Raw genomic sequence first — 14,005 nt, 5'->3', positions numbered from 1 at the left:
GCTCATTACGGATCTAAATCTGCATGCGGATTTCTGTAAAGCTGCTCTGTGACAACGTCCATCATTAAAATCATTGTTATAGAAACTAACTCCGCCCCCTAAGGCCCCGCCTCCCAAAGTCAGTGGGGGCCCGAGGGGGCCCCCACTTTGAAAACCACTGAGTTATGTGACCCTCATAGCTCCAGTGCAAACCTAAAGGAGAAAAACCTTCAGACACAGAACATGTCTTACATAATTCACTCAGTTTTAGAGAAAAGGGACTTTTTGTTTTTTGCTAAACTTTTCCTTTAAAGAACCTCGGGACGTGTGGATCTGTAATATTTCAGCACACTGTCTTACCTGCAGTGCTATGAGTCTGTGGAACACGTCTGATCTCATACTCATCTCCACGTCAAACTCGGACAGGCGTTTGTCTGCCTCGGTGCTCGCAGACCGCACGTCTTTACACGGGGAGACGTACTGAGGGAAGTCCAGCATGTGCCGGGACGCTGAGGAGACATCACACAGTCACGGGTCCGTAACGAGGAAACGATCGATCAGCTGTAAGACGTGAAGCAGTGTGTGTGTGTGTGTGTGTGTGTGTGTGTGTGTGTGTGTGTGTGTGTGTTCTGCTTACACACTCACCAGCGTAATCCAGCTTGGCCTCTGCTAGAACCTGTAGCGTGTTCTCATAACACACCTTCTCCACGTCCACCGCCGCCACCGAGGCGTACGCATGCTCCACCCTCTGCATCAGTTTCTCCGTCCGCTGCCGGATCTGCTCCGGGCTCAGATCCCACCTCAGCTCGCTCCGGTTCTCACAGGAACTCGAACAGCTTTTAGCCGAAATGTCCAGAGCGTTCGGGAGAGTCATTCTGGGCCGCGAGCGGAACCCAAACACTCTGAAAAACACAGAAAAGTCGCTTTACAGTACATTTGTGCTCCGTGGTTAGAACAACAGAACGCTTTCATAGTGTTCACCTTCTAATCCCAACCGTTTCTCATAATGAAACACTCAGCTGTCGGGTTCTGCACAGAACGTTTAAGGGTTCCCCCACCAGAACAACGAAAGAACCCTTAAGGGGCTAGGTGAAACAGAGTCCAGAGCCGTGTTTTACGGGCACCATCAGCACCGGGATATTTATGTTATTAAATCGTGTGTTAGAGCGTGTGTGGATAAAAAACAGTAAAAAGCAGAAGAGTAAATATAAATTTTAATAAATTATGATCATGTAAGAATACAAATATATGTCAATTATTTTAACAGAAGAAGTCATACTACTAACTTACTAATAACAATAATACAAGTAATAAAATACAAAATGTACAGCGGTGCTTGAAAGTTTGTGAACCCTTTAGAATTTTCTACATTTCTGTATAAATATGACCTAAACATCAGATTTTCACACGAGTCCTACAAGCAGATAAAGAACCCAGTTATACACATGAGACAGAAATATTATACTCTGTCGTTTATTTATTGAGGAAACTGATCCAGTATTACATATCTGTGAGGGGTAAAAGTATGTGCACCTCTAGGATTATCAGTTAATGTGAAGGTGAGATCAGAGTCCGGTGTTTTCAGTCAGTGGGATGATGATCAGGTGTGAGTGAGTGTGTGAGTGAGTGAGCGTCCTGCTTTATTTAAAGAACAGGGATCTATCAGAGTCTGATCTTCACTACACGTGTTTGTGGAAGTGTATCATGGCAAGAACAAAGGAGATTTCTGAGGATGTCAGAAAAAGAGTTGTTGAAGCTCATCATGGTGGAAAAGGTCACAGAACCATCTGTAAAGAGTTTGGACTCCACCAATCCACAGTCAGACAGATTCAACACCAATTCAACACCATCGTTCCCCTCCCCAGGAGTGGAGACCAACAAAGACCTCTCCAAAAGCGAGACGTGTAATAGTCCACGAGGACACAGAGGAACCCAGGGGAACTTCGAACCAACTAAAGTCCTCTCTCACATTGTCTAACGTTAATGTTCATGAGTCCGCCATCAGGAGAACACCGAACAACAACGGTGTGCATGTCAGGACTGCAAGGAGAAAGCCTCCGCTCTCCAAAAACAACACTGCTGCCTCCTGCAGTTTGATAAAGATCACGTGGACGAGCCAGACGACTAATGGAAAAATGTTCTGTGGGTGGATGAGACCAAAATAGAAGTTTTGGATTAAAAGAGAAGCGTTATGTTTGTAATATATGTAATGAATTCTGAATCATACCGGCGAATTCTAACGGAAAATCTCACACCAGGTACTGACAGCAAAGGTGCACATACTTTTACCACTCACAGAACAGTAATATCGGCTCACTAACAAGAATAATATTTCTGTCTCATGTGTGTAACTGGGTTCTTTATCTACTTGTAGGACTCGTGTGAAAATCTGATGACGTTTTAGTCATATTTATACAGAAATGTAGAAAATTCTAAAGGGTTCACAAACTTTCAAGCACCACTAGAAGTAAATTACAAAATATTATACTATGTTATAATTATATACTTATTACTTAGTCTAGCACTGATAATAATAATAATAATAATAATAATAATAATAATAATAATAATAATGGTGAAGCATTAACACTATGACAGGGAGAAAAAGTTATTAAAAATCAGACCTTGTCGATGTCAGACTCCAAATCTGCTGAATGAGTCCAATCACATCAAATCACATCAAATCACATGAAAAGAAATAAACTAAGATGTTTCTAGGTAATAATGATCTGCAGAAGGCAGTGATAAAACGCTGAGCTGAACCCGAGCTCCTCTTTAACACACCGCGGTATTTCTATAAACGACACGGGGGAGATTTATATCCCGGGTTAAATTTAGTGCCTGTTTCAGTCAGTGTGAACTGCTCCATCTAACAAACAAGCCGGACTGTACCGTCCTGTACCTGTACCTGTACCCGCTCCCGGTTCTGCTCACAGCCACTCTGAGGAACATCATCTCTCACCCGCAGCCTCGTGTTCAACACCAGAACTGAACATGTGTCCGGATGGGTGCGTCTCAAATCAACACGTCCTCCCTACAGAGTGCACTAACACTAACACTCGGCCATTTCCCCCCACAGTAACACTGCCCTTCTCCTGTGGATTTGAATGCCCTGTGTTTCCACCATATCGCTCACTGTACACCTGATTAGCATCACAACAACACATTAGGCTGCTAGCAAACTGAGCAAACTAGCTAACTGAGGTTAACGACAGCTTAGTCCTTAAATCCTTTTATACAGACAACACTGTGCACCCAATAATAGTGAAAATGGCACCGGATTATCAACATTTCCCTCAGATGTATTACTAAGAAATTGCTCTGTTTGACTAAAATTACACTCTTAGCTTATACACTTAGCATTAATCGCTAATCAAACTTCACGTGTTTCACTGTATTGAGAAACGTGAACCCTGCCGTTAGAACGTTGAAGTGGTTCACGTGGAATCTCTTTTTACACAGACACCATTTGAACGCACCAATAGTTCCTGACCTAAAATAGTTCCGGACCCAAAATAGTTCCTGCCCTAGTTCCTGTAGTGGAACCCAAACCGCAGGCCCTATCCAGTCCTAGACAGCAAAACAAACCAGCAGCATCAGCATCGTGTTTAATACTACAATGGTATTATTTTACATACAATATGACCGAAAACAGAGCGAATGCTATAATGAACACAAGGGAGGAAAAGAGACTATTTTAAATACTATTTTATTTTGCATTATCAAACTAGTTCTGTATAAAATTAACCGATTGCACCAATCACACCTTAGATTAGTGGATGATGTCTTACCTGGACACTTTTAGCTACAGAATGTGTGTGCTAAGCTCGATAGTTAAGTACTTAAGTACTGAATGTAATGATAGTAATGAACGAATGACACATGCAGCGGAATAAATATATTATTTGTTGGGTTTAAATAAATCACTGAAAAAAATGAGAAGTGTAAACTCCTCTGTGATGAAGATGTGGGAAAATTTAAAGTTCCAGCTTTACCTCTGACAGTTACACAGCGCTGCCACTGGAGACTCCTTCCGTAAACGTTACATAAACACATATCTCCTTACAGAAAACTTCACCACATCAACAATTACATACATTTATTAATCCGTTTATTATCAGTGGAGTGTCCGCTGTACACGACCACGTCCTATACTACACTGTTACTATAGAACAGGTTCTATAGTATACGTCCTGTTGCTATAGAAACGATAACATATCAGAACGAGAGCATTAATATAAACCTGTGCTACTGTCAGAGCAATTAATCAACACCTGACGACCAATCACAGTATCCTTCAGGGTCACGGGGAACCTGGAAACTTTCCCAGGTAGCATGGGGAACAAGACGGGGTACACCCTGGACGGGGTGCCAGTCCATCGCAGGGCACAACCACACACACATTCATACACTACGGACACTTTGGACATGCCTACCATGCGTGTCTTTGGACTGGTGGAGGAAACCGGAGGACCCGGAGGAACTCCACACACACAGGGCAGAGCGGCAGGAATCGAACCCCAACCCTGGAGGTGTGAGGAAAACGTGCTAACCCTCACCCTAATCCACCTTGAGCTCTTAATCTGTACAGAGATCTTCGAATCACTCGCTTTCCTGTCATACGGAATTTAGGGAGTCGATTTGAGACGCGCCCATCGGCTCGTTTGTTGTGTATGGCAGGGAATTTGGGCGCGTCCTGAAAGGTCGCGCATGCGCACTGGGCAGACGCGCTGTTTGCAGAGTGGCTGTGACGCTGTGGGCTTGATTGCGGGGCTGCTGGTGGATTGTGCAGGTAGGTGGGCGGGGAGGAAGCATCACCAACACAACAACAACAACAAGCAGCACTACACTGTTACTGAGGATGTATTTTAGTGTAAAATGTCGGCAGGAGTGTTGCGGAGTTTCCTCACCGGCTCTCGTGTGCTTATTATAAAGGTGACGGATGTTTTTTCAGCTATCACACACACACACACACACACACACACACACACCCTCCACTGATGCACAGGATGTATTACGGTGTTAATTCTGCATGACGAGATGCACATTGTAGAGTGAAAACAAAATCCTCAAAATCCTGTTACATCACATCAGTTGCATCACGTGCATGCGTGTAAAATGCGTGTATGAGACGTGTTCATGAGTCTGAGGGATGTGTAAATGTCTATATCCTGTGTTGTATATAATAAGAATGTTGCGTTTCTGATGCATGTGATTAGTCAGCTGTTATGTAATGCACTGTGGCTGCCCGCTGTGATGTGTATGGAGGTACATGTGCACATACATCACACACCAGTCCTGCTCAGAAACCTTCAGAACTACAGTGTGTCCGAACAGAATCATTAATACAGCTCTAAAATCAGACACGATCCCATCCCTGGTGATACTTGTGATGGAACCCCGGTGTACATAGTTGTGCTAATGAACAGATGACGGGAAATGACGGCGATCTGCATGTATTTCAGGATTAATGATCAAATCAGAACAGACTGCAAACTGAGGACGAACTACAGCGTCTTCCTACGGTCCAACTCACAACGGTGTGTTTAATAGAGCAGTATCCGCACAACCTGACCTGAATTGCATGCACGTACACACACACGTGTATTAGTGAGTAAGGAGCGGTGACGTGAGCGTGCAGAGAAACTGTCGCATGTGAGAGAGCACTTCACTTCAGCGAGCACTGAGACTCCGTCTACACTCAGCTCACGAGTCCAGGTGAAGTTCACTACTAATGTCCACGCTCACCGGTACCGCTGTGTGTGCTCGGGTGGGCCGTCCTCACGCTTTCTATTACACACACTGTTTAAACAACATCTTAAACACGGGGAGCTCATCGCTAGCAGCACACCAACAACAACTAGCATAAACCTGACGTCCCTGACTGATTACTATTCAGTAGTTACTCATTTCAGTATCAGTGTTGTTCAGTCCACACAGGATTTCCAGGATTTTTGTGATTGTCACGGCGAAAAATGCTTCATTTTTCCTGCGGCTTTAAAAAAAAAAATTGCGATGCAACTCGAAGAGTTTTTTGTGCTTTTTTGTGGAAAACTACTTGAATCTGCAAAATCGCAATCGCACGCAATAGTTGTGTGTGCGCTTTCACTGTGATGTTTGTTGGTAAGCGAGACCTTTTAGCTGTACTCGTTCGACACGTGAATGGAAGAGGGTTTTGGCTGGATGCGTGTTGTGATGACGTCACATGACGCGTCTCGGCCCGAATCTGTGGAAAATCTGCGGTAATTTTGAAAAATTGCAATCTCCTCCGAATATTGCAGAGTTTGCTTGATTTTGTGCTCATTTCTGTGAAATCCTGGAGGGACGGGTTGGTATTAAAAGTACCAAACAACACATGCTCTTACTCTGAGAAGAAAAGGTATTGATGGATGACCACTTCAGACATGTTTCAGTCATTTTCAGTTTTTTAACCAAGCACAGTAACAGAGCAGTGTTTAACGCTGGATGGATTCTAGTTCACACCTCTTTTCCTCCTCAGCGTTCTCTCAGACAGCATGGCCGTGGAAAAGCGCTTGGCGTATTCCATCGTGCAGTTCCTCCGAGACCAGACGCGTTCAGGGTCACTGAACTCTGACGAGCAGGAAAGCCTCGAAGGTAACGGCCCCGAGTCACGGTTAAAGCCCGGGAGTGACAGAGACACGCCTCGTTGTGTTTATGTACACGCCGGGTCCTGAATCTTAACACGGACATTAAAATTCCACTCAAAGTTCAGCGTAAAGACTGTGTGGGATTACGTGACCTTGGATGTGACGTGAGCGCAGTGTTTCCCACAGCTTGGGAATGCACGTGTGGCGGTGGTTGGTGCGGCTGTGACGGTGCGGGTTCAGTAATAAACTAGTCAAAGCTTTATGAATAAACTATTTATTGCAAATGAATAAATACTCAAAATATACAACTATCTATATCGCAAACATAAATAACGATTAATAAATATATAACTACATATTAAAATACAGTTTCCATTTTCACAAAATATTAAAGAACAAAACAGTCTGATTTTTGATGAGTTTAGTAATCAGACGGATCAGAGCTGCACGACGCTGCCATGAGTACGTTACTAGGATGAAGGGAGGAACCGTCTCTCTGTTTCATAACCGGAAAAATTAACTCAGGTTTGTTGTCGGCTTCATTATGAACTGACAACTGTGCATCTTGATTGAAAAGGAAAATTGGAATTCAGATTTTACCTACCTGGGCGGGTCTTAATCTACCTGGGCGGGTCTTAATCTATCTGGGCGGGTCTTAATCTATCTGAGCGGGTCTTAATCTACCTGGGCGGGTCTTAATCTATCTGAGCGGGTCTTAATCTACCTGGGCGGGTCTTAATCTATCTGGGCGGGTCTTAATCTACCTGGGCGGGTCTTAATCTATCTGGGCGGGTCTTAATCTATCTGGGCGGGTCTTAATCTACCTGGGCGGGCCGTAAACTGGAAGGAGTTTGGGCATAAATAGTTTTAATCTTTAAAAGATGAATTGGTTTAGATGATAAATGTATGGATGTGTTAATGATAAAGTTAATCTCACATTAGTGTTTTTTCTCTTTCAGTCGCAATACAGTGTTTAGAGACGACGTTTAAGATCAGATCCGGTGACAGTCAGCTCGCAGCTCCACAACCTCTCATAGAGATCTTCCTCAACGCACTGCTCAAGGTCAACCAACAGCACCATCCCTCCATCCATCCACCACTCCATCCATCCATCCCTCCATCCATCCATCCATCCCTCCATCCATCCATCCATCCTTCCATCCCTCCATCCATCCACCACTCCATCCATCCCTCCATCCATCCACCACTCCATCCATTCATCCATCCCTCCATCCATCCACCACTCCATCCATCCCTCCATCCCTCCATCCATCCACCACTCCATCCATCCATCCATCCCTCCATCCATCCATCCTTCCCTCCATCCCTCCATCCATCCATCCCTCCATCCATCCACCACTCCATCCATCCCTCCATCCATCCATCCATCCATCCATCCATCCTTCCCTCCATCCCTCCATCCATCCATCCCTCCATCCATCCACCACTCCATCCATCCCTCCATCCATCCCTCCATCCATCCATCCATCCCTCCATCCCTCCATCCATCCCTCCATCCCTCCATCCTTCCCTCCATCCCTCCATCCATCCATACCTCCATCCATCCATCCATCCCTCCATCCCTCCATCCATCCACCACTCCATCCCTCCCTCCATCCATCCAACCATCCATCTATCTATCTGTTGATCCATCAATTTATCCATCTATCTATCTATCCATCTACTGTAATGTTGAATCCTACGCACGCAGCTGCCCGTTGTAAAAATTCTTTTTTCTCCATTTTTCCTTCATATTTTTATTTCCCCCTCTCCTTTCTTCTCTGTGCCTTTACTTCTCTCCATATTGTCTCATATCTTTCTTTCTTGCTTGCTTTACTGCTGCTAAACAGTTTACAGCTTTTTAAAGCCTTTTGTGGATAAAAACTTGCGGTTTTATTCCGTGTAAAAGCACACTCTTTACGTCCTTCCACAAAATACTAAATCCACAGAACGACATCGTGGCCTCGCAAGAGACGTCTCCGTCCGCAGAGGACATCGAGAGAGCCGAGCAGCTGAAAAATGAAGGTATGTGTGTGGCTTCCGCTGGTCTGAGTGATGGACAGCAGAATCTGACCTGAAAGAAACCTGTGACAGATTACAGTAATGCATGGAAACATTGTCTCAGTGACATGTATATGTGTGTAACATTAAATGTGTGTGTCTTTCTGTGAGACGTGTGTGTGTGTGTGTGTGTGTGTGTGTGTTTAACACTGTAAGTGTGTGTAATGTGATAAGTGTGTGTAACATTTTAACACTGTAATACTGTAGCACTGTAACATTGTAGCGTTGTCATGTAGTTTGTGTCCGTTGTACTGCGAGTTTCTCTCATCTTTCTTAGACAGTAATTGAAAGTGTAATTGAAAGTGTAATTGAAAGTGTAACTGTAAGTGAAAGTGTAAGTGAAAGTGTAAGTGTAATTGAAATTATAATTGTAAGTGAAAGTGAAAGTGTAAGTGAAAGTGTAAGTGAAATTGTTCTGCGCGGAAGGTCTGAAGGTGTTTCTGCAGTAATCAAGCGGTTTGTTTTTCCAGGAAACAACCACATGAAGGAGGAGAACTACAGCTGTGCGCTGGACTGCTACACAAAAGCCATCCATCTGGATCAAAGAAACGCAGTTTACTTCTGTAACAGGTGAGGACACAACTCGAACACGCACACACACACGTCTAAACCCTGGTTATGGACAGCTACTAAACCTTTTCTGGCCAGACTGAAAGGTGTTAACGCTGATCTGAGTGAAGGATTGGAGATACACACTTCACACCGGGTGTTCTTCTGACCATGCAATAACTGAAACAGGAAATGATCTCAGATCCGCGTGCACTGTACAGACGGCGTTACTGCACTGGAACCTGAATGTAGAAAGTAAAAGAGGGAGAAATGAGAATGTTGTGTATGTTTCAGGGCTGCAGCACACAGCAAACTGGGAAACTACACGGAAGCGATCGGAGACTGTGAGCGCGCCATCGCTATCGATCCCACGTACAGTAAAGCGTACGGACGCATGGGGTGAGGAGCTCACCTTTATTTACATTTTACTATAGTCTACACTCTGAGCTGCTTATTAGCTACAGCTATCACACAGGTCACTTTCTAGGGTTGGAATTACTGACTAGTCCATCTGTTGCACTATTCAAAGTATTGGCGCCCCTCCACCCTGTCCGTCAGTGGAAAGGGATGTCTAATGGAGCGGCTGTGATTTGGGCAGTGATTTATTCTCAGTTCATTACTGACACGAACAAACGTCTCCAACAGCCAATCAGAAACAGGCTAGAGCACAATGAACACACACTGAACTGAGAAGGGCTGTATTCAAATTCATTAACCTAATGTGTTTACGTGGGGAAAGTTCCTGGTGTTCAGAGTCGGGTCAGAGTCACCTCTGAGGTTGCCAGGTATTCCTCGAGTAGAAGCGTATGAGATGGAGTTTTTCAGTGATGCCACAAGACATGAGGTCATGAAACAGTAATGTAGGTTATTTTATCGTGCGTTTACTCCGGTGTCACGTACTAACACCTTTACTGCATTTCGGTGTTAAATCCTCGCTGCATGATTACCTCTAAACACCGCTCTAACTGAAGACCAACACAGTAGTAGTGTGTAATAAAGAGAGACAATCTTTAGCAGTGATTATTCAACCGCTGGATTTTGGTTCGAAGGTTGGCGCTGGCTGCCATGAGCAAGTTTCCGGAGGCCATCACGTACTTTAAGAAGGCGCTGGTTCTGGATCCGGAAAACGACACCTACAAATCCAACTTAAAGACCGCTGAGCAAAAAAACCGAGAATCCTCGAGTTCTGTGAGTAGAACAAACTGCAGTCCTGGACGTGTCTGAAACACAACTAGAGATGACATCTTCGCTTTAGTTCCAGAATGTTCTGAGGTAACTAGTCCATGGATTATTGTGTACAGTTAAACATTTCAGGTGTGTGTGTGTGTGTGTGTGTGTGTGTGCGTCCTCAGACGGTGTCCAGACTGGGCTTCGACATGGCCAGCCTCATTAACAACCCAGCGTTTATTAGCATGGTAAGAAGTGCTGGTGTTGGTAGCAGCTCTGTGGTAGTTATACCGTAAACTTCAGAACGCGTCACAGATTGACCTTTTGGTCCGACGTGCCGCTGTTTTATACGGACGAGTTTGAGATGTTTGGAACGCGCAGTTCTCGGATTCTCCGTGTGGGTCCAGAGCGGAACAGACGTCTATTGTTAGAATGAACTTGAAGCCTTTGCAGTTCTGACTCGTGCGAGTTGAACGTGGAGTCCGGTAACATGACCTCACACTGACCCGCCGGAACCGTGATCCATAACCTGAGAGTTGACCAGATGAAGATCTGGACAGCTGCTCCGTCTGGAATTCTTTACAGATAAAACCCTAAATGCTTTTCTGACATTTACAGACGGCTTGAATAAACTACGAGCGCATTAAAAGTCATTATTATTATTATTATTATTATTATTATTATTATTATTCGGAGGTGTCTCGGAGTAACTCGAGCCTATTTTGCTTTAGTTTTCCACGATTCCCTGTGGGTTTTATCTTTCTCTGATGTATGGATGATATAACGTCATATCTCTCTCTGTTTCTTAAAAAGAAGAGAGGTCTAGCTGTCAAATCAGGGCCTTCATTGATTAATATACACACAGCTAAAGTGGTGCTTGAAAGTTTGTGAACCCTTTAGAATTTTCTGCATAAATATGACCTAAACATCATCAGATTTTCACACGAGTCCTACGAGTAGATAAAGAACCCAGTTAAACACATGAGACAGAAATATTATACTCTGTCGTTTATTTATTGAGGAAAAAAGAATATGTGCTAACTTTGTTCTGTTATGTTCTATATGTGCTAACTTTGACCTTTAGCTTAGAATTTCATTGTAAATTGAACAGAACCCCCCCCCCGATGCGGCCCGGATTTACATTTTATTTGTTATTAAAGGTGTAAATGTTTATACATACGTATATGTCTATATCTCCGACACGCTCACTCCGTCTTCCACGCTGAGAATCCGAATCCGCTACAGGTTCCAGCTTGTTCCTGTTAAATTACACGTCTCGCTCATCGCTCATACACGGATATATTTCACAAAGGGAAAAATAGAATAATATTAGCCGTTAGAAATATCTAATAAATAAAAAGAGGTCGTGGCTTTTCTGTTGTCAGAGTAATACACACTCAAGACACTGAGATAATAAATCTGTTCTCTATATAAACCTTCTTTTATTCTCTACATTAACACAGCCTCTGTATTTACCGTACAGGTAACAACCATTACAGATTAGCAAGAACGCAGAACCACATAAAAGACAGGGAACGTATGTGAAAGCTCTATAAAGTTCCAAAAAACCATTTTCACACGGTACGAGCGTGACCTCTGACCTTTAAACAAGAGTAAAGTGTATTTATCTCCGTGACAGTCGAGTCTTTAAGAGTCGAGGGATTCATTTTCTCATCACGTTGCCTGGTTTGATTTAATCCCTCGTTGTAGTTTATTCTGGTCTGGATTATTGGGTTTTACTGCACCGCACGTCTGATTCTCGTCCTTATACGTGATGTATAATCATGTACGATGTGACGTACTCCTGAGGCTGTATCTCCATCAGACTTGTGGTTTATTTCCTCTCTGTTCATCCCCAGGCTGCCAGCGTGATGCAGAACCAGCAGGTTCAGCAGCTGTAAGTGCTTCAGTATTACATTATCTACTTTATTCTTCCTGACAGATCCTCAGTGTTGATGTAGTGTTCAGGAGATTTAAGATCTCGGGCGCTCGGTGATGAATCCTGAGCGTTAACCCCAGCAGCTCTCGGCGCGGGGACGTAGCAGAGGTGAACAGGTGGAATGTACCATGTGGAATGTGTAATAAAGTGTGTGAATGTGTGTCAGGATGTCGGGGATGATGTCTAACGCAGTGAGAGGTCCAGCAGCAGGAGTCGGGGGGATGTCTGATATCTCCAGCCTTATTGAAGCGTAAGTGTTTATTTCTCCATCCTAAAATCTGAGGAACTGTCAGTGTGTCTGAGTAACAGTCACCTGTACGGCGCCACGTTACCTGCACACGGTCAGATAAAACATCCGCTAACAAGAAGATTACTTTTAACTCGTGTTATTATTAAAAAAAAGCTTTATTTAAAATTTAAATCTATACAAATAATATAATACTGCACTTCCTGTTCATCTTTTATAAATCAAAGAGACGTTACTGTGGCTTTAAATCTCATGAAGTACCTGTCTCTCTTTCTGTGTGTCTGCCTCTCTCTCTCTGTCTGTCTCTCTGTCTGCCCCCCCCCTCTGTCTGTCTCTCTGTCTCTCTCTCTCTCTCTCCCCCCCCCTCTCAGTGGTCAGCAGTTTGCTCAGCAGATTCAGCAGCAGAACCCGGAGTGGATAGAACAGTTGAGGAACCACATCCGCAGTCATTCGTTCAGCGGCAGCCCGGAGGAACGTTCCTGAACCACACGCTCTCTAATCTGAGCACTGGTGTGGGCGAACGAGAGGAGAGACAGAGAGAGAGAGAGAGAGAAGGCGTGGCACTTTACCTTGAACTGAGAACACGGGTGTAAAAACTTTCACACTACACGGCTTTCCTCACTGTTTCATCATCAGTGTGAGCTCCCAATGTTCTGAAGGTTCTTAGTAGACGTTCTATTTATTCCAGGCGGCGTGTAATCGCCTTCATTAATCACGTTTCATCTTCGCTTCTGTTACAACACGGTCTGATCACTGTCTGATCACGGTCTGATCTATAATATAAAGCCTGTTTCTGTCAGCCCGTGGTGTGATGTGGCTTTGGGGGCTGTAAATGTGACACACCGCTGCTTTAATGATGAAACGTTGCTGCACAGGGGGAAGTGGAGTAGTGTGAAGGTTTAGTGAATGTGTAAAGAGCTTCAAACTTACAAACTTGCACCATCCAACACTGTAGAGTGTGTGTGTGTGTGTGTGTGTGTGTGTGTGTGTGTGTGTCAGTCCTCCACTTTTCTCCTGATCCATCAGGACTCGAGTGTGTTTATAGTCTGTTTCTGGTTCAGTTCTTGATGATCTGTAGGTCGGTCTGTAGGTTGTGTGTTAACCCTTTATATCTGACATTAACACTGTGACTCCCGTAAACCTGCTCCTGGACTCCTGAACTCATCCTGAGCTCTGATCTCCTGCTCCAACACACTCTCACACTCTCACACTCACACTCACACTCACTCTGACACACACACTCACACATACATACATACTCACACACTCACTCACACTCACTCACACTCTCTCACACATACATACATACTCACACACACTCTCTCACACTCACACACACACATTCACACTCTCTCACACACACTCTCACACATACATACATACTCACACACACTCACACATTCACTCTCACACTCACACTCACACACACTCTCACACATACATACATACTCACAC

The 14,005-nt window shown here is 44.1% G+C and overlaps 2 protein-coding genes across 12 annotated transcripts in view; one reads left to right on the top strand and one right to left on the bottom strand.

Annotated features, from left to right (window-relative positions):
• Positions 1–4,553, bottom strand: part of nln (neurolysin (metallopeptidase M3 family)) — a 32,131-nt gene extending 27,578 nt beyond the window's left edge. For 2 of the 8 annotated variants that reach the window (XM_053646152.1, XM_053646158.1), the window contains exons 1-3: positions 2,882–3,407; positions 625–881; positions 340–488 (exon numbers count right to left, since the gene is read on the bottom strand). In XM_053646152.1, coding sequence (XP_053502127.1) covers positions 340–488; positions 625–881; positions 2,882–2,934 — 459 coding nt within the window. In that variant the 5' untranslated portion in view covers positions 2,935–3,407. Of the gene's footprint in view, positions 1–339; positions 489–624; positions 882–2,881; positions 3,408–3,472; positions 3,495–3,974; positions 4,250–4,415 lie in introns of those variants that run through there. The other 6 variants (XM_053646155.1, XM_053646154.1, XM_053646156.1 and 3 more) reach the window with 6 other exon arrangements.
• Positions 4,554–4,641: 88 nt separating this feature from the next.
• On the top strand, positions 4,642–13,365 carry sgtb (small glutamine rich tetratricopeptide repeat co-chaperone beta). Of its 4 annotated transcripts, XM_053646171.1 has the most exons (12): positions 4,780–4,914; positions 5,445–5,697; positions 6,479–6,594; positions 7,547–7,650; positions 8,537–8,612; positions 9,119–9,218; positions 9,492–9,596; positions 10,247–10,385; positions 10,550–10,612; positions 12,224–12,261; positions 12,470–12,553; positions 12,922–13,365. In XM_053646171.1, the coding sequence occupies exons 3-12, from the start codon at positions 6,495–6,497 to the stop codon at positions 13,031–13,033; spliced, it is 921 nt and encodes a 306-aa protein (XP_053502146.1). In that variant the 5' UTR covers positions 4,780–4,914; positions 5,445–5,697; positions 6,479–6,494; the 3' UTR covers positions 13,034–13,365. The 4 variants fall into 4 exon arrangements, with proteins under 4 accessions (XP_053502148.1, XP_053502147.1, XP_053502146.1 ...); XM_053646172.1 differs by lacking the exons at positions 4,780–4,914; positions 5,445–5,697 and adding an exon at positions 4,706–4,771; XM_053646170.1 differs by lacking the exon at positions 4,780–4,914 and having other exon boundaries at positions 5,416–5,519.
• Positions 13,366–14,005: the final 640 nt, after the last annotated feature.

This window comes from Ictalurus furcatus, chromosome 16, assembly GCF_023375685.1.
Source record: "Ictalurus furcatus strain D&B chromosome 16, Billie_1.0, whole genome shotgun sequence".
NCBI lineage: Eukaryota > Metazoa > Chordata > Actinopteri > Siluriformes > Ictaluridae > Ictalurus > Ictalurus furcatus.
The sequence above is the reverse complement of the archived record's forward strand: the minus strand, read 5'-3'. Positions and strand labels throughout refer to the sequence as shown.